Source organism: Agelaius tricolor, unplaced genomic scaffold, assembly GCF_023055355.1.
Source record: "Agelaius tricolor isolate 1412-34295 unplaced genomic scaffold, bAgeTri1.0.p SCAF_9, whole genome shotgun sequence".
NCBI lineage: Eukaryota > Metazoa > Chordata > Aves > Passeriformes > Icteridae > Agelaius > Agelaius tricolor.
In genome coordinates this window covers 6599204-6618102 of record NW_027269269.1, presented here as the reverse complement: position 1 = coordinate 6618102, position 18899 = coordinate 6599204, and the positions used below count along the sequence as shown (strand labels likewise).

The window sequence follows — 18899 nt, the reverse complement described above, 5'->3', positions numbered from 1 at the left end:
GTCATTGCTGACCCATCCAGGCCAGCAGCATAAGGGTTACATAATGTCTACCAGGTGCCCCAGGGGACTTAGAAAAGACCAGACCATGAAAAGTACTCTGGTGCTCCCACATCCTGTGTACTCCCACACTTTTGTGGCAACATTTGGTAAGATTGGAGGAAAAGTGCAAATACAGAGAAATCCATCATTTTCAAACATAGCATTTTAAAACACTGCCCAACTTAATTTAGCTTCAATGTTGATTAAGCAAAATTTGCAGTTACAGCATTCTAATGATTTGTGCTGTTGTCTAAGCTTTGCATCAAAGGGACCTGAGATGAAGCTCTCTACAGCAGTTCATCTTCTGGCTCTATGTATCAAAAGCAGTTTATAAACACCACTGAATTGTGGCATTAATAGCAAACATATATTAAAAAAGAAACAGATAAAAATGAATAGAACAAAAAATATAAAAAAATTGGAAATGCTCACATTTTTAAAGGGTATGGGCAAAAGAGAATTAATCAGTTCACAGAATAGTGGCTCATAGAAATGGTTGTCTCCATGTCACATTCTGTAGAATATTTACCTGTATCTCAGCTTCTCTGGTACTTACACACCTGTAACATAATACAGAGACTGGGCAGTGGAGAGGCTGACGCACAAATGCACAATGTACACATTTTACTGCCCCTGCTGGAGACCTCCTAACTTCAGCACTGTTGCAGAATATATGTGCAATAGAAAGTGCAGAGTACAATGAGATCTACATTGTATAATTATATATTATATGCAAAACTGTATAACTGAGTTCATTATGTGTGCAATAAATACCATATACTGAAATATTGATAGTATAGAACATATAATAACAAAGCAAAGAAAAAAATCATAAATTGGAGCATTTGGAAGCTGAAAACCTTATCAAAATAGGACATTATTCAACACCTCATTTCCACTTCTCAATTAAAAGAAGGCCTTAATATGACTATCATAATTTATTCATTTACTAAGGCTGCAGGCCACATTTGGTCAGCATTATCAAAACTTCCACAACAGTATAGACATTTCTTAAATATTTTTTTACAGCTTTTCTTACACTTCAGGGTCCCTATCCTCTGCAATATGAATTTATCTTCAAATCCTGTGCCGCAGGAAAGGCGAAAGGAGGGCTGCCATCCCTGGTGGCCAGTGGTGTGGCTGTCCATGCTAATGACTCAGGGCAGGCCAGGCTGAACAGGAAGCATCAGCTCTCAGGGCTCCAAGCCTGTACAGAAACCTTGGTGACATTTCTTTCAAGGTAAATTTTTAGGCAAAGGCTAAATATTTTAAGAGAAAAGTGAGATTCTGTTTTATATAAATATATAAAGAAACCCTGAAATTTTCCAAATCCTTCTCAAAAGGTGCCTAAATGCAAACTTTTCCTACTGAATATTCCCTTGTGTTGGACTTGGATGAAACTTGTGTATCCCTTCCAACTCTGAAGATGCTGTGATCACAGAATCACAGAATGAGTCAGATTGGAAAGGACCACAGGGGGTCATCTGGTCCAACCTCACTGCTCAAGCAGGGCCATCCTACAGCAGAGGATTGTGTCCAGACAGCTCTTGAATTCTCCAGTGAGGAGACTCCACAAGTCCTCTGGGCAATCTGTTCCAGTGCTAGATCACCCTCACAGCAGAGAAGTTCTTCCTTTTGTTCAGGTGGAACTTCTGTGCCCATTGCCTCGTGTCCCGATTGCTGGGCACCACTGAGAAGAGCTGGTCCATCCTCCTGACACCCTGCCTTCAGACGCTTACACACTTACAGATTCTGTAAATAGAACTCTTGTGACAACTGGCACGAAGCGTGATGGCTTAGCCGGAGATTGGGTGTAGGGCAGCGGCTTGGCTTCGCAGCACACGGCTTAGTGCGGGTGGCCGTGCGGGGCTGTGCCCGCGGCGCTCTCCGATCCCTCCGGCCGGGCGTGCGGGGGGCGGTGCCGCAGCACCCGCGGGGACAGCACGGCGGCACGGGCCGGGGTTAGCTAGTTAGTTAGTTAGATACCTAGTTAGTTAGATACCTAGTTAGTTAGTTAGAAGTCAAGTTATTTCTGCGCTTACAAACCACAGCGCCCCGGCACTCCGCGCCGAGCCCCGTCCCGCGGGGCCGTGAGGGCAGTGGCGCCGGGGCCGGGCGGCGCGGGCGGGGGGCCGGCAGGGGGCGCTGCAGGCGGGGCCCGCAGCCGCGCTGGGCGGCGGGGCCGCTCCCGGCGCCGCATCATGTGGGCCCGGCCCCTTCCATGGAGCCGCGGCCGCCGAGCGCCGCCCGGGCGGACGCCGCCATGAGGCTCTGAGAGGCGGCTGCGTGCGGAGCACCCGGCCGGTCCCAGCGCTGCCGAGCTCCCCGAGCCTCGCCGCGGGACAGGGAAGCCTAACGCTGAGGCCGCCGCCGCCGCCGCTGCTGCTGCTGCCGCCGCCGCGGGCCGGCCGGGCGGGCGAGCGGCCCGGGGCCATGTAAAGCGGCAGCGGCCGGTGGGAGCCGAACCGAGCTCGAGCAGAGAAGCCGCCGCTGCCGGCCGGGGAGGCCCCGCAGTGGGGATCATGGCGACGTCTAATCTCTTAAAGGTGAGAGCGGAGCCCGGCCGGGTCCTGCGGGAGGAGGGGGGAGGCGGCAGGGCCGGGCGGCCCTGCGGGTGGCCGGACCGGACAGGGCGGCAGGGACGGGGGCAGGGCCAGGGTCGGGCCGCGGGTGCCGCTGGCCGGAGTTGCTGCTCCCGGGGCCCCCCCGCAGGTGAGCGGCCTTGGGCTGCCGGCCTCGGCCCGGCCCGGCCCGGCCCGGCCCCGCCGGCGGCTGCTGCTGCCTGCTGCCAGCACCGCGCTCCCTGCCCCCGGCTCTCCCTTCCCAAACACGCCCCGTTGGGAAACAGCGTTGCGTCGTGCGGATAGACAGGGCTCGGTGTCTTCTCTTTGTTTATTTAAGAAAATCCGGGTGTACGGAAAATGAGTTTTAAGTTAAACAAAGAGTTGGAAAATGTCTTCGCTGAGGGCAGGTGCCGTTATTGGGGTGGCTGCCGTGTTCCAGTTTTTTTGTTAACTGCAGTTTTCCTGCAAAGGAAAACTCCCGGAGGCCTTTCGCTTACGTTAAGCAGCTTTGCTTTTGTAGTCATATGTTTTCAAGCACTTTCCCGACGTTTGATGGCAGATGTCAGTCACCCCAAGCTGCCGCAGGTTGGAACGGAAGATTTCAGTGGGACAGTCCAGTGTTTGAGCTCAGGACTGCCTGTTCGGATCTTTGTGGTATGTATGAGGAGAAGACTGTGTGGCCTCTGAGGCCATGCTAGCACAGGGAAGATGGGCCTACTTGAAACCACTGTTATGAATGCCTCCAGTAAGTGCTTCTAAAACACCGGTTAACTACAGTGCTAAGATAGGCCTAGGGCAGGCTGTCTTCTTAACTTGAGGAATTGACAATTGAATATATATATATATAAATGTAGGCATAAACATGTGTTCAGCACTATGTATTTTAGTTCATTGTGGTCCTGAAGAAGTGTTGCTTGCGTTTTACTAACCTGACCTAATTTGGATGTATAGATCTAGCCTGAATCTACTGGGTTTATTTATTACTCTGAGACATTCAGTGTGAAGAAATGAGAAGTAATTTATCCCCTTGTTTCTTCCTCATATTCAGAAAAATCTCTATATTAAAAAAATATGTTTAAAAAAATCTTCCTTGAAATTGAAATGAATTTTAATTAATTCCTGTATATTTTTATGCCTGTAAGTGGTTCTTAGATATTTAGGCAGATAATACTTCAAAATACATAAAAATCTAAAATTGAGGAACCCAAGAACACAGGCGAAAAAAATAATATCTCATAAGAAGAAGTGTCCTTTTTGTGGAAATGGATGTGTTCAGAGCAGGGCTCAGAGAGTTTTATCCACTTGGTAATGTTTTAGACCATCTCTTTTCTGTACATTTGAGGATTTCTCGGAAGTCCAGGACATGCTCTGATGATACACGTGGTGGGATAGCCCACAGCAGATAGGAGAAACAGAGGCCTGTAAGATTTGTCAGCATTCTGCTTCAGCTATTTTGAAAGAGCAGTAAGTAGTAAAAACAGAGGCCTTGACTTGGCGAGATGGCTCTTGCCAAACTGAAGTCTTTGTGTTAACTAGTCATGTTTTTGCCATTGGCCTTTGAGTCGTCAGTATTTTATATTGACAATAAAATATATATGCACAGTGTGTTTTAGGAAAAATGCTGCAGAGATATATCTTCTAAAATAGGCATTTCTGGTCACTCAAAGTGTTATTAAGCATATAGCTTACTAATTAGTGAGTTTTCCGATGATAATAAAGTATGATTCCCACTTTACAGAAGGAAAAATTATACAGTGATTTGACTTTGTTTATAATGGCAAGATAAACCAGTGTGAGAACTAGAACTAGGTAAGGTCCTTTGCTCCCCAGTTCCTCTCATCAGAGTGCTCTCCGAGGAGCAAACTGTTGATTCCAGGTCAGTGTTGCCTGGCAGTGCCTTGTGCCATCTGAGTCTGTCCAGCTTACTTCTGCTTTCATCTTTAAGGGGGAAAAAAAAGCAATGTCTGGATAAGAAAGGAGAGGTGTTAACGTCTGTAAGTTTTTTCCATATCTTTTCCAAATAAGCCTGCATAATCAAATCTGTGTTGGGTATAGACAGGCCTTAGTTTTGCCAGCATGAGCAGGACCTGAGTATTTTCTTTTGTTTTCCCCCATCCTGGTCCAGCTTTCCGCATAGATGAAACAATGAAGTGACATATTCCTTTCTGATTCTATTAACAGATCTAGCTGAATCCAAATCTGACTGGCTGTCACAATTTTAGAGGGCATCATTTAAACTCCACTAGTGCTTAATTTTCCTAATTGTAAATTCTTTTTTAGTGAGAAGCATCTTCTTGGAGAGCCTTCTTTAAATGCAAAATTAGAATGACCAGTCATGTTGAATCCTGGTGAGACAGAACAAACTGTAATGTGATGGAAATGCTGCAGTACTTAGTAAGAGCCCTTACAGGCTCAGCTGGTGCCTGCCCTACCTGTAGCAGAGCTGCTCTCCCTCGTTGAGGCAGTGGCTTTCTGGTAGGTGACCAAGCCACTTCCAGCAGAGTCCCCTAGAGTTTTTTGTCTCAACGCATGTGTGACATTTCTAAAAAGGGGTACTTCCTTTCAGGGGCCCTGTAGGACTTGTAACTTGTTCTCTTTGCAGTGATGATACAGTCTAAACCAATTCACCCATGTGGCATGAAGACACTTGAGTTTTTCTGCAGCTTGTGGAGCAGAAAGCACATCAGCTTATTGTAGCACAAAGAAAACCTGTAGCTGTATCCACGGTGGCAGATCTTGGCACTACTGTAGGGCCTTACTGGAGCTGCCAGCAAATGCAGTAGTCTATCCTTGCAAGAAGAACTCCAGCATGAGCCTGATTTTAGGAAAGAAGCAGCAGAGGAAGCAACAGTTTTTCCCTGGGCTTAAATGAAATGAGGATCACTATTTATCTTTGCATCAGTTTCAACTGTTTGTCACTGACAGCTAGAAACACATTTGAAGATTTTTAATTTTTTGACTTGAAGTACAGGCTTCCAGTCTGTATTTTGTCTGTTCCTTCCTGGCTGTTTCCATTTAGGATATCTTTAAGAAGCTAGGGAGTGTTGCATGCTAGTTAGTTGCATACAAAAGCTTTTCCTGTGGCTACTTTTCTGCTTTGAGCAGAAACTTGCTACAAGCATTACACTGATTTTTACAGCTACTTGTAGCAGAGATTAATCAGACAGTGCTTGTTTCCGTCTAGGACATCATATTTCCTACTTCATCCCTCTGTGAGCTGGCTTTGGTATAAATACTGTCTAAAAACAATGAAGTTATAAAGGTGAAGATGTTACTCAGATGTAGATCAGATGTACAGTGAGACCTAGAGAACACTTCTTTTCTACAATACTGTGCAGAGCATCTGGCAGAGACCAGGGCTGAATTTCTGTGTGGCCTGAAATAAAGAGGTTACACAGCATAGAGAGTTCCACAAAGACATTTTGAGGTTCAAAGGGAGAGTAGGTTGATGAAGGTCTTGGTGTATTGCCTTGCCTTGTTATATCTGTAATGTTTAAGTACTTATGTGTAGAATTGAAGAACAGGGAAAAGTGTAATGTGTAAAGCAGTATGTATTTCAAGTAAAGTTTAGTGTTAAAATGCAACTTTAAATCTTTATGAACAAATTTAATGAAATTAATTTTAAAACAAAATATTTCATAAGTGGAGTTGTCTTTCTAAGCATTGAAATTTAACAAGAAGACTGGCTACTTAGCCAGGGTGTGACTATCAATTGTAGTCTATGTTTTCAGAGAAGATTTGTTAAGTGGAGTAATTTTATTTCATCAAAGGTATGCCTTACTGTTCTGTTTACCTTTCCTTTGGAACTGGGGTTGGAAGCAAAGTAGGAAAGAAAAATTGCTCAGGAAATACTGCTCAGAAATTGCATGTGTGACTTTGGTAACAACTAAGAATTGCCACTGTTGGACCTCCTCTTCTACTATAAAATCTGTTTTCTGTTGCGCGCTAACAGGCACTAACAGATGGAATTAATGAATGGGAATAATACACAGTAGGTGGTATTTAATGCACCCTTTCTTCCTGTAATTACTGTGTAAAATTGTAATGTCATGGAATCCTAAATCTACCTAAATGATGTTTCTGTAATCTTTTTTGATTTCAGTAAAGCTTTCCATACTGTCTCTCAGAGCATCGTTCTTGAAAAATGGTCCAGCCCACAGCTGGATAAACACATCACGTGATGGGTGAGCAACTGGTTCATTGTAGGGAGTTGGGTGATGTCAGACTGGAGACCTGTCATAAGTAGGGTTCCATGGGGCTCCATCTTAGGCTCTGTGCTCTTCAACATCTTCATAAATGACTTGGACATAGGACTGGAAGGGACAGTAAGGAAGTTCCCAGATGAGGCAAAACCGGGAAGAGCTGCTGACTCCTTTGAAGGCAGGGAGGCCATGCAGAGTGACCTGGACAAATGAGAGGGCTGGGCAATCACCAACCAGATGAAGTTCAAAAAGTGAAAGTTCTGGATTCTGCACCTGGGATGGGGCAGCCCTGGATGTACGGGCAGACTGGGGAATGAGATGCTGGAGAGCAGTGCCACACAAAGGGACCTGGGGCTCCTGGTCTGTGGCAAGTTGATCCAGCAGTGAACCAGCAGTGCCCTGGCAGCCAGGAGGGCCAACCCTGTCCTGGGGAGCATCAGGCACAGCATGGCCAGATGGGCAAGGGAGGGGATTGTCCTGCTCTGGGGCAGCCTCACCTCCAGTGCTGGGGGCAGTTCTGGGTGCCACAATATAAAAAAGACATTAAACTATGGGAGAGTGTCCCTAGGAGGGCAACAAGGATGGGAAAAGGCCTTGAGGGGAAACCATATGAGGAGTGGCTGAGGCCACTGGATGTGTTCAGCTTGGAGGAGACTGAGGGGAGACGTCATTGCAGTCTTGAGCAATGACTTGTGAGGGGAAAGGGAGGGGCAGGCACTGATCTCTGCTCTGTGGTGACCAGTGACAGACCCGAAGGAATGGCCTGAAGCTGTGTCAGGGGAGGTTCAGGTTGGATGTCAGGAAAAGGTTCTTCACCCAGAGGGTGGTTGGGCGCTGGAACAGGCTCCCCAGGGAATGGTCACAGCACCAGCCTGACAGAGTTCAAGATGCACTAGGACTATGTTCTCTGGCACATGGTGTGACTCTTGAGGATGGTCCTCTGCAGGGGCAGGAGTTGGGCTTGATGGTCCTTTTGGGTCCCTTCCAGCTCAGCTTATCCTATATTTCTGTGAATTGTTTATTGAACTTAAAGAATAATTGAGTAGGATTTTTCATCCATCAATTTTATTTCATCTTCTGCTTAATTAAAGAATAAAGACAGAAATGTGGAAAAAAATTTACTCCTATGTATAGGAAGCAAAGTTCTACACTTCTCTAATGGGATTTCAGGATAAGCTTTAGTTGAGGAGCTCTTTGTAAATAGGCAAATGTTGGTTACAAGTGGACACTGGGTTTTTTTACAACTGAAGTTGAATTTTATTTGTGCTTCTTAGGATTAAGTAGGTAATCGCAGTCTAAATCATATGAACGGTTGTGTTTTCAGTCCTCCTCCTCCCCATGTTTTACAGTGAAACTAATCTTATTCACACAGATAGAGCATTCAGGTTTTATCTTCAGCTGGTTTTGGTGAAGGGCAGAATTGCACTTCTCAATAATTGCAGAACAGATTTTTTTATCTGTTCCAAAAAACTTAAGAGGTCTTCTCTGATGTTTCATTCAAAAGAAAAACTTGTAAGGAAGTTGCTTTTACTTTTTTTATAATGCCTTTTCTGGAACTTCTAACTGTTCAGTATGTTCATTATTGTTCCAAGAGGGACTTGGAACAGAAGTATCTGCAAGAAGAAGCTAACAAATTTCAGAGGACTAGCAAAGATTATAGCAATGCATCTAACATTAGGAAATAATAGTAAAGCTGGTTCTGTATAGGGGAAGCATTTAGTTGATGATTTTCCAAGATGATGCATTCAAATTTTCTTTTTTTGCACTGGGAAAGAATAGGTAAAACTGTCTCTGAATAGGCAAACAATTTTTTTTTTTTTTACGTTGAAAGATTTATAGACTTTATCAACAGGGGCTGATTCCATGAAAGCTGTGTTCAGTACCTATCACAATGCTGTGAGACCTTCAGATGCTGTGGCTGTAAAAATAGTTATTGTGGTGCCTGTTGCATCTTTATAGCTTGAAGATGAGGTATCCTTGCAAACTTGAGAACACCAACAGATATGGTTGCCAAACTGTGCTTATTCTGAATACTAAATAACAGATTTAATTGTAAATTTCCGTGTAGAAATTAATCAAAAGGAGGTGATTGAGGGAACATTGTGTGCTGCTTGTGCTTGTTTATCTGAAGAGATGTTAGTTGCAGAACAGTGCACTTATCAGAATTTAAAGCAGTTAGACTGTATTAGTTGCTCTATTTGAAGTGAATTGTGTCGAATGTAGTATTTCTAGCCAAGACAATGATCTGTTCAGAAGTAAACAGTGCACTGGAACGTAGCCCTGCAGTTAACTGAAGCAGTAGTCTTTCTGCCACAGAACTCTCAATCAGTGTATTCTTTTAATTGCAGGTTTCTCTTTTTAGAATGTGGAGCTTTAAGCAAAGAGAATCACAACAAATGTGGTAGAGCTGCTGTTTTTCTCTCAAAGTTGTTGTGTTGTTTGGATTTTCTAAATAATGAAAGTTAGCCTGGATACTGTGGTGAGATTTTTTAGAATAATCAGAATTATATGGGAGCACTTCTTTTTTTTCCCTTTCCTCTTATTTTGTATCATAAGTTTGGAAAGTCCACCTGGCATTAGATTTTTCATCATGGAGTAAATAATTTTTATCTGCGGTAGTCTTGGTCTTGTGGCCAGTTAACCACAGGAAGGGAGTCTGCGATGCAGCAGCTCCTGCGTTACTCTGCTTCCTTCCTCCCTCTTTGCTGCTGATGCCAATTGCACAGTGAGAGAAAAAAGGTACCTGGTAGCATCCACAATACCATTCCTGACTCCTGGCTGCCATTCTGGTCAGGGTAATTTATTGAAGACAGGTTTGCAACTGCTGCCTGACTTCCATTGCCGGTATCTTGGTTGGAACAGTGAAGCTGCTCCAAATACCATCTGTGTTGTCTGTGTATAACTGCACTAACAGCTGAAGAACACTTGCTAGAACTTTGCTTGTAGCTAATGCAGTGATTAAATGAAGAAATTGGCAGTTTCTTTGAACCAAATAATAGCTCTGTCACTCCTTAAAATAGTACTTATTGTGAAAAGTGTTGTTCAGCTGTGGTAGTGTAGTTTAAATGCTGGCTTATGAGGAACACCTGAGAAAATATTTATATGTTAACTGTATAAACTGCAATCCTAAAAGACAAAGATACTGGTTTATTAACATTACTTTTTTGTTGTTTCTTTTAGAATAAGGGTTCACTTCAGTTTGAAGACAAATGGGATTTCATGCGCCCGATCGTTCTGAAACTTCTTCGTCAGGAGTCTGTCACGAAACAGCAATGGTTCGATCTGTTTTCGTAAGTAATTGTTTTGTATCTTGCATCCTTCTGCATGATAGGAATACAGTTACTGAGCTACTCCTGATACACACAGAAGTTATGTGGCACAGATTGTTTGGAAACACAGAACAAAAATACTAGTTTAAGTTTTATTAAGGGGTAAGTGTGCCAACATCACTCTAAGTGTGTAGAAGGTGAGCTTTGCTGGGATTCAGGTCTTTGCAAATAGGGTGGAGAAAGAACAGCAGAGCTTTTGACTTCAGTAAACAAGTTTTGTACCTGCCCACAAACTTCTTGTTAGAATTAGAGAGAAAATTTTTACTGCTGTGTCAGTAAATTAATTTAAAGGCAGTTTGCAGAATGTTACATTATTCTGATTTGAATGGCTTTCTTCTAAAATAACTGAAGTAACAGGGTGGTGCAGTTTAACTTGAATTAACAGATTAATTTGAATACTTTTTTACGCTAAGAATGAAGTATAAGAATTTTCAGACAATGTCGGTACTAATGTGCTTTCTATAAACCCTGCCATTTTCTTCCTTCCAAAAAGCAAGAAGATGCTTTTCCAGAAGCTTAGGTGATTATTTTTTTGTGTGATTTTTGAAAACATGATATGGAAGTAAGTTGCAAAAGAAACATCAAAAGTATATCTAAAATAATCTTTGTCTCAATGGAGTTATTTGCCCTCTAATGTAGTCATAATTCAAATCTGCAGAGTATTCTTTTGGTTTTTAGAATCTGTCACAATTACAGTTTTTTTCAAATGCAGTCTTGTTGCACTCTGTCTTTATTGCTCTTTTTGATGGGTAGTGACTCTTTTTACACCCAGTTTATTTCACATGTCACACTTTTCTGCCAGCCAAGAGGAAAGGTAATCTAACATGTGGTGGTTTTAATATTTTACAATGTCTCTGCTGTAGTAGTTGCCAGACATGGTATAGTTAAGGTAAAAATTCCGTTCTGAGTCATTGCTTTAATTTTTAATAACTAGTTCAATAATTCTGCATTGGAATGAAAACTTAATATTTATTGTTTTTTTCTTGTAGCTGAGTTATTGAATAGAACTTAAGTAACTTCATGGCTAAATTAAAGCTATTGAGGGAAAGGATCCTACTTCCCTAGATTTATATTTTTGGACAGTGTTCTTTGTTAAGCTTCTTAATAAAAATGCAAAATCTGTAGGTGTCTTCTACATGCCCTGTGAGTATAATTATCTGGTACTGCTTTTTTTTCACTGCTCTCAGGAAACAATGACATTCTAAATACAGTAACACCTTTTCTGCCTGTGAATGTTGTGTAAGTCTCACCAGTTGGGTTAGACTTCTGTAAAACTTGGCCCCAGCACCTTTAATCTGTGTCAAAGCAACTTGTGAGTTTTGTCTTTTCGATTAAACTGAAAAAGCTGCTTTTGTATTGAAATAAGTGTATTGATTTAATAGGAACAAAGTGATAGCTTTAGACTATAGGGGTGCTTTTCTGCAGAGATGTGGCCTTGTTACTGAAAGGTAGAAGAAGAACCAGAGGATAGTAATGAGTCAAAAATGGCTTGCTAAGCCATGTTATATATGATATATGGTTAGGAGTGTAACTTGCTTTATTTAGTCTTCAGTATGGAAAGAATAGGAGTTAAGATACACTTACTGGGCTGTAAGGTAGGAAAAATTTCATTTGAATGACAACTAAAACTCAGAATTTTGCTTTGCAGTGCTATTTAGTAACTTTTCTCCAGTAGTGTTTCACTTGAAAATGCTACCACTTCCATGAAATGTGTTGAGTGATCTTATTAAACTAACTGAATCGTTTTTTAAATCACCTGATCCCTCAGGGTTCAAATTTCTCATGAGGACGGTCTATTGCCTTTGTAGGATGTTGTAGTGCTTGGATTGTGAAACTGTCAGGGAAGGCTGCATGTTAATGATAGCATTTTAGAATAGCATGGGCTGAGTAGTAATGCTGTTATTGGCAAGTAATGTCAAAAAGAAGCTTTAAAAATTGCCCTTAATTCAATAAGGATTATTGAATAGGTACTGAAAACAGAATTGCCTTACACATCTTCTTGACCATAGCCTTCTAGATAGGTTGCAGTTACTTGCTTCCAGGACCTTTCTTAAAGCTTCAGTCTGTTCCCCAAACATGCTTTCTCCCATGTGTCACTGGGATCTAGCTGTGTGTTGTTCAATAACACATATAAATTTCTTAGACATGCTGAAATTATGACTGTTAAAGCCTCATACATTATGGCATTAAATTTTGAGTAGCTGTTACTAAAAGGTGGATAAATTTTTTTCTAGAGATGTACATGCAGTGTGCTTGTGGGATGATAAAGGTCCAGCAAAAATCCATCAAGCTCTGAAGGAAGACATCCTTGATTTTATTAAACAGGCACAAGCAGTAAGTTATTAATGTTTCATAACTTTTATTCACATTGTTAGAAAAATAGCCAAATAACTCTGACTTCTGTTGGATCAAATGCATTGCTTTTTTGTTGAAATTTTGTGATGTTCTGGAGATCATAATTACCCTGCAAATTTCTATTGAAAAAAGAAGAGCCTTGAGCCTGGCTCATTGTTTTCTCACAGTGCTTAAAGCTGGGATGGGCAGTGATTTTTATGGTATATTTAGAAAAAATAAAACACAGCATTATTTTTGTTTATCCAGCAGTACTTACGGAATTTTCTTCTGCTTGAAAACTTCAAAAGGCAGAATTTTTCATAAGAAGTTACTGTCTGAAAAAAAAGTTTATATAGCTCCAATGCTATTTTGACATGTTCATGGATGGCTTAAAAGAAGCCATATGTACAGTGTACTACAAATATCTGTGCTATCAACTCAGCAAGCTCAGCTGTCCAGTTTTATGGGCTTCCCTCCAAATGAGTGGCACTGTCAATAGACTCAAAGGAAGTTCTTGTGTTTGTAACACATACTACAGAGAACATCTTTTGCTATGAGGGATTTAAAGGAGGGAGTTGTGAAATTAAAAAAAAAGTTCTAAAGCATCCTGTGGCAATGGTTTAGATGGTTTAGAAAAATTCTGTACACTTTTATTTTATCCTTTTAGTGAAGTGATTTACACCACTAAGGCTTTCCATCAAGGAAAATAATTTTTTATAGAGGCCTTTTTAAAACCAGGCATATAAATGTTGTTTTTTAAGTTCCATAGCTTACCTGCTTACATACATAAATGCTATGCTGAGCTGAGGCCTTTTGATGTGGTTTGTGTTGTCTGTTATTTGATAGACAGGTTTTATTTTTGGCATTATAATAGCCAGTGTACAATATAGCTAAGTTTGCAGGATTTAATAAAATATAGATGTTAACTTTCTGTCTGGGTCTAATGAAAGGTTAGTAGATGCCATTGAATCAAAACCTGTCAGTGTATAGAATATAATGCAGTCCTTACAGGTTTATGTTGATTTAATTTTTTTTTTAATATGGTTGTACTACCACATGCCTTTAGACCAAATATTTTAATTTTTTACTTGCTCATGACTTAAAAAGAGAAAAAGAGGTTAATTTAGAAAATTTGAACTTACTGTATACTTTTTTACTGCTGTCTTTCTTTGCCCTTTAGAAATGACCCATATGACATGGGTTAATAACTGCTTCAAGAAACCAAATGGCACTTCAATATGTAGACTTCCTTAGTCTGATATATGCGTATATTTGAGTTTTATATGGGGAGTTATTTTCAGCATAAACAGAGCCCATATTTTGTGCATAAATTGATTAATAAATTCCCTCATTTGCTCACCTCACCTGCAGAGAGTGCTGAGTCACCAGGATGATACAGCTCTACTCAAAGCCTACATCGTGGAGTGGCGCAAGTTCTTCACCCAGTGCGACATTTTGCCCAAGCCCTTCTGTCAGTTAGAGATCACTCTGATGGGCAAGCAGGGCAGCAACAAGAAGTCCAACGTGGAAGACAGCATTGTTCGAAAGGTGAGTGGGCTGTACTGCCAAAGAGCTTTGTTGCACCAAACCTTATGGGATGCAGCAGCATTAGCAGCAGTCACCAAAAATAACAAATCACACAATGGAGTATAAAGGAGCACATTGAGTGATGAGGATTTTGATAAGAGCCTCCATAACTAATCTTAAAACTTTGCAGTGCTTAGATGAGATACCGAGTTTTTTATAAACTACAGATGCATTATGTGCATACTGAACTTTCTTGTTGGGTAAATGCAATATGAATCCATCAATCTTTTTCTTCATGTAACTTTGGTGTTATTTGAGTTTTTAGTTTTGTCTAAGACTATGCCTCCCAAATGGTGAACTATATTTGGGTGTTTGCCTCAAAAGTACCCCTGATATAGCAACTCCCTGACACATTGTATTGCTGGAAGGTTACTTGACTGATTATGAAGAACTCTAGAAGTAATAGAGAATTACGGAGTGAATACATGAATTCAAGACTGATCCCCTTAGCTGTCCAGTTACATAAAGTTTAGAATGTAAGCTGAATATGGCTTGTATTACAAGTTCAGAGCAACATCAGGTTCTGACATAGCTGAACTGCTGTGTAGGACCTGAAAATTACATTATAAATTGCTTGATTTCTGTTTCTAATGTCTTGTACTTTTTTGCACGAACTTAGGTCTGCATGTACCTTTCTAACAGGTTGTCTTTTTTTTTCTTCCTTTTCTTCATGCAGCTCATGCTAGATACATGGAATGAATCCATATTTTCAAATATAAAAAACAGACTTCAGGACAGTGCAATGAAGCTAGTTCATGCTGAAAGGCTAGGAGAAGCTTTTGACTCCCAGCTCGTTATTGGAGTTCGAGAATCATATGGTATGTCTTGCACACACTGATCTGTTGCCTCCTCACTTTATTAAATGAATTTTCTTCCTACAAAGTTGGCAGTTGTGGTGGTAGGGTTGGAATTATCTCAGCATTTTGTATTGATTTTTTTTGTTGTGCTTGTTGATTCATGATACCAATTAATTTTTGTTTATAATCTTCAGCTTCTAAGTAATTTACCTATGTATCAGTTACTGCAAAATCAATGTTTTCAAAGAGAAGGGTACTTTTTGACTTTTTGGGGTTGCACATATAACTGTACAACGGTACAACAGCAGTATGTCTGTACTCCTTTATTTACTGTTTCTGATTCTTTAGACAGTTTGAAGAAGAAATGCTAAACAGGCTACATTTAAGAGTTTGAGTCTCTCTTTGTTGCAGAACAGATCTGTGTATCTGAAACTTCTGTGATATTTCACCATTGCCTGCTACTTTTGAAAGCTTTCCAGCCTGTTGAACTAAACTTGTGGCTAATGGTGAACTTAAACTTCTTTAAGCCAGCTTTTTATATAAGTCAAATTCTAACTTTTTTAAAAGCATATTCCACTTAGTGACTATTCATTTCTCTGTAACAGTTGAAACTCTCTTTCAAATAGTGCAAAGCACTGCAATAAGCTTACTGTCTCCATTCTTGTAAAACAGGGAAAAAAGTCTAAAATGGAGACATTGTGATTTCAGGAACAGTGTCTAAGAGAAGCTTTTTGCTCAGTCAGGTGGAGAACTTTTCACTTTATTAGGCACTATTCTGAGCTTTTTTATTCCTTCCTTACAATTTTGCAGTTGTATGTGTATTTATGGTTACCAAGTTCGAATGTCTGAAGTGCTGGAGCTAAGTATGAAACTTTTTTCCAGTTTGCCATAGTTGATCTGAATGTTTCTGGGAGCAAAGATTGCCCAAATTTGGTTACCTTTGTGATCAGAGGCCATTTATCAGATCTTTCAGATTGTTCAATGCAACCTTTTAATACAAGTCTCACTCTCTCATTGAAATTTGCTTATTATTAGCCACATAAATTTCCAAGACTTGAGAGTAAGTTTGGACTTTCTCTTTGCAGTTAACCTTTGTTCTAATCCTGAAGATAAACTTCAGATATATCGGGATAACTTTGAAAAGGCATATTTGGATTCAACAGAGAGATTTTATAGAACACAGGCTCCTTCTTATTTACAACAAAACGGTGTACAGAATTATATGAAATATGTAAGTAAAAATTCTGTTGTAACTTTGTACTGAATGTGTTAGTACTTAAAATGATTGCTGTTCTACTTTTGCACAGGCAGATGCTAAACTAAAAGAAGAAGAGAAAAGAGCACTACGATATTTAGAAACAAGACGTGAATGTAACTCTGTAGAAGCAGTGAGTATAATGTGTAGAAAAATTGTGTATTTCCTAGTTATATAGTGTTGTAGTTTTTAGTTTTGTATTACAGTATTATTTGATAGCACTAAATTGGAACTGTTTATTTTGTGTTCGCAAATCACAAATTATTTGTTGCAAAAACATGTATTACTTTCCAATCTGGTAATCTACAATTTCTGCAAATGTTTAAATAGTACATGTAGATCAAAAGTTAAAACTGAAAGGCAGGTTTTTATTCAGATTGGCTTTTGTTCTTTCCTTTTGAGTTAGGTATGGTGGATTTTTCCCTATGGTTAACAGGGGATGAGAATCATGTTTGAAAATGAACTGTCAAATCTGTTTGGCAAATGATTTCTCAGTGCTCATTTAGAACACCTGCAAGAGTTATTGTTCATTGCAATCAAAAGGAGCAATAGAAATTTCATTAAAGCTGTAATATATTTCCTCTTAGGCTGAAATATGGCCATTTAATATAAAAGATGGGTTTTCTTTTTTTCCTTCCCCTTCTTCCCTCTTCAGCAATTCTTTTACATAGTTCAGATTCTAGAGGAAGAATGCAATGAATATGTCATAATTGTGTGTGTTGGAATTAGTTCAGGAAACAGGTTATTTTAAATAAATACCTTTTGAATCTCATCATTTTTTGAAGTGGATCAAAATGTGCTTTACACCTTTTGTTAAGCTGTGAGTCATTCATTTTGCACAGGTATAAATTGTAGCCCATATAAAGAGGCTGACAAAGGAGAGATGGTCCTCACATGTACAGGCAGTAGATCTAATGCCTTGTTCAAGCCATCTAGCCTGGTCCAAATAGGGTATGCTGGAATGAGAACTATTCTTAGCTCTTGGATGTATACTTGGAAATGAAGTAGGGTAGTTACTGTTCCAAAAGTGGTGGCTCCCTTGAGAGAAAAGAGTCAACAGAAATACTAAACTCCTTAATGGTTTGGAGGAAACTTTGCCACATTTACTAACCTAAACATTTTGAAGAAATATGGTTCCTGTATAGATTCAATTCAAACTGCAAATAGTTTTATGAATCAGTGAATGAGTTAATTATTTTGTAGAGCTAGTTGTTGAGAACAGTTAGTTTTTGTGTCATGGCAAACTTGAGACACGTCAGGCTTCGGTTCAGGTGGCTGCTTGAGCTAATCCTGTGTTTAATGTATTTCAGCTCATGGAGTGCTGCGTCAATGCCCTGGTGACATCTTTTAAAGAGACTATTTTAGCTGAATGCCAAGGCATGATCAAACGAAATGAAACAGAAAGTAAGTGGAGCTTCAAGAGCAGTGCAGGGTGAACCCTGCATGAACTGCATAAAAATAGATTTGTGTGTAGATATATCAAATTACTGTTTTTAATAGATGGTGGTAGTTTTTCATATAAAAATATTATTGCGCATGAACAATCACACAAAAAATTACTATCATTGATTCATATTTTTTCCTATCACTTTTGAAATTGATGTACACAATACTTTAATTTGAATGAGTGGATAGCTCTAATCTTGTTTGAAAGAAAATATTTTGTGCTCTTTTTTCTTTATTTTTTCCTACACTTACTTGCATTCTATTGACCAACTCTGGTAAATGCTCCATATGTCTTTGCTTTGTCTTTGAGTACTCCAGATACAAACATTTCCTCTTTGTTTCACCCCACTACCTCTTTACACCTGGGGAAAAAGTGAAACATCTCTTTAGAAAAGATTTTTTTTCTGAAAGGCAGGGAGAAAATTTTCTTATTCTGATTATTGATGCAGGACCTGTAGGTCGAATGAACAAACCTTTGCAAGCTGTTCATGGGGGTTTATGGCCAATATATCAGTGTGAGTATTGAAAGTTAGCTCTGCATGCCTTTTGAAAGTTTTCAGAAGAATTTTTAAACTCTGCTGCCAGAATTTGAGAAGTTAGTATGGTAAAACAAACTAAATATGTCATTAAAATATTGTAATTCAGGTAGGAAAAATGAAAAAAAGAAACCAAACTGAAATCACAGGTTAATTTTTCTTTGAGGTCTTGGTATCCTGCAGCCAGGGAATATTTACTAATGTCTTCAGAGGTTTTCATTTCTATTGAAATGAGAAAACTGTTTTATGACTTAGAATATTATAGAAAATACTCACTTCTAAAGCCAGCATTTAAGAAAATATTTGACCTCAAAACTATGTCATACTGATCTGTTCATCTAGCAGCATGATTTCTGGCAATAGCCCAGAGCTAAATGTAGAAAGCAGTGAAACTTCTTATGAGTATATGTTACAGCCTTTGGGAGAATGCAGGAGGCTTATGTAAACACAGAGCTTCAGAAGGGTTCATCTGCCCAAGGACCTTTCTTTAGAAACCTGTTGAGCTATTCACAGAGCCCTCTCTTGTGGCTGTGTCTGTCCTGTGGTTGCAGGGCACTTCTGCTCAGTCTGTAAGAACTGCTTCAAATGCTTCAATGAAGGGTGCAGGTGCAGATGGCTGAAACATAATTAAAGACTGGAGCTATGCATAGGAATATATACATCTGATTGTGTCCTCTCCTCTGCTTTGTTTTGCTCACTCATCTGATTTGCTGATACTATCTGACCCAAAGAATTCAGTGATGTTTTCTTTATTAAACAGCACTGACAAAAGTGGGGATTTTTGGTTATGAGCTGTGCACATACTCTTAT

The 18899-nt window shown here is 40.0% G+C and overlaps 1 protein-coding gene across 2 annotated transcripts in view; it reads left to right on the top strand.

Moving 5' to 3' along the window:
* The first annotated feature begins 2225 nt into the window (after nt 1-2225).
* Nucleotides 2226-18899, top strand: part of CUL5 (cullin 5) — a 31751-nt gene continuing 15077 nt past the window's right edge. The window contains exons 1-8 of one of the 2 annotated variants that reach the window (XM_071434141.1): nt 2226-2585; nt 9986-10095; nt 12369-12468; nt 13840-14016; nt 14732-14873; nt 15938-16083; nt 16160-16240; nt 17418-17511. In XM_071434141.1, the coding sequence (XP_071290242.1) occupies nt 2562-2585; nt 9986-10095; nt 12369-12468; nt 13840-14016; nt 14732-14873; nt 15938-16083; nt 16160-16240; nt 17418-17511 (874 nt within the window). In that variant the 5' untranslated portion in view covers nt 2226-2561. The remainder of the gene's footprint in view (nt 2586-9985; nt 10096-12368; nt 12469-13839; nt 14017-14731; nt 14874-15937; nt 16084-16159; nt 16241-17417; nt 17512-18899) is intronic. The other variant, XM_071434142.1, reaches the window with a different exon arrangement.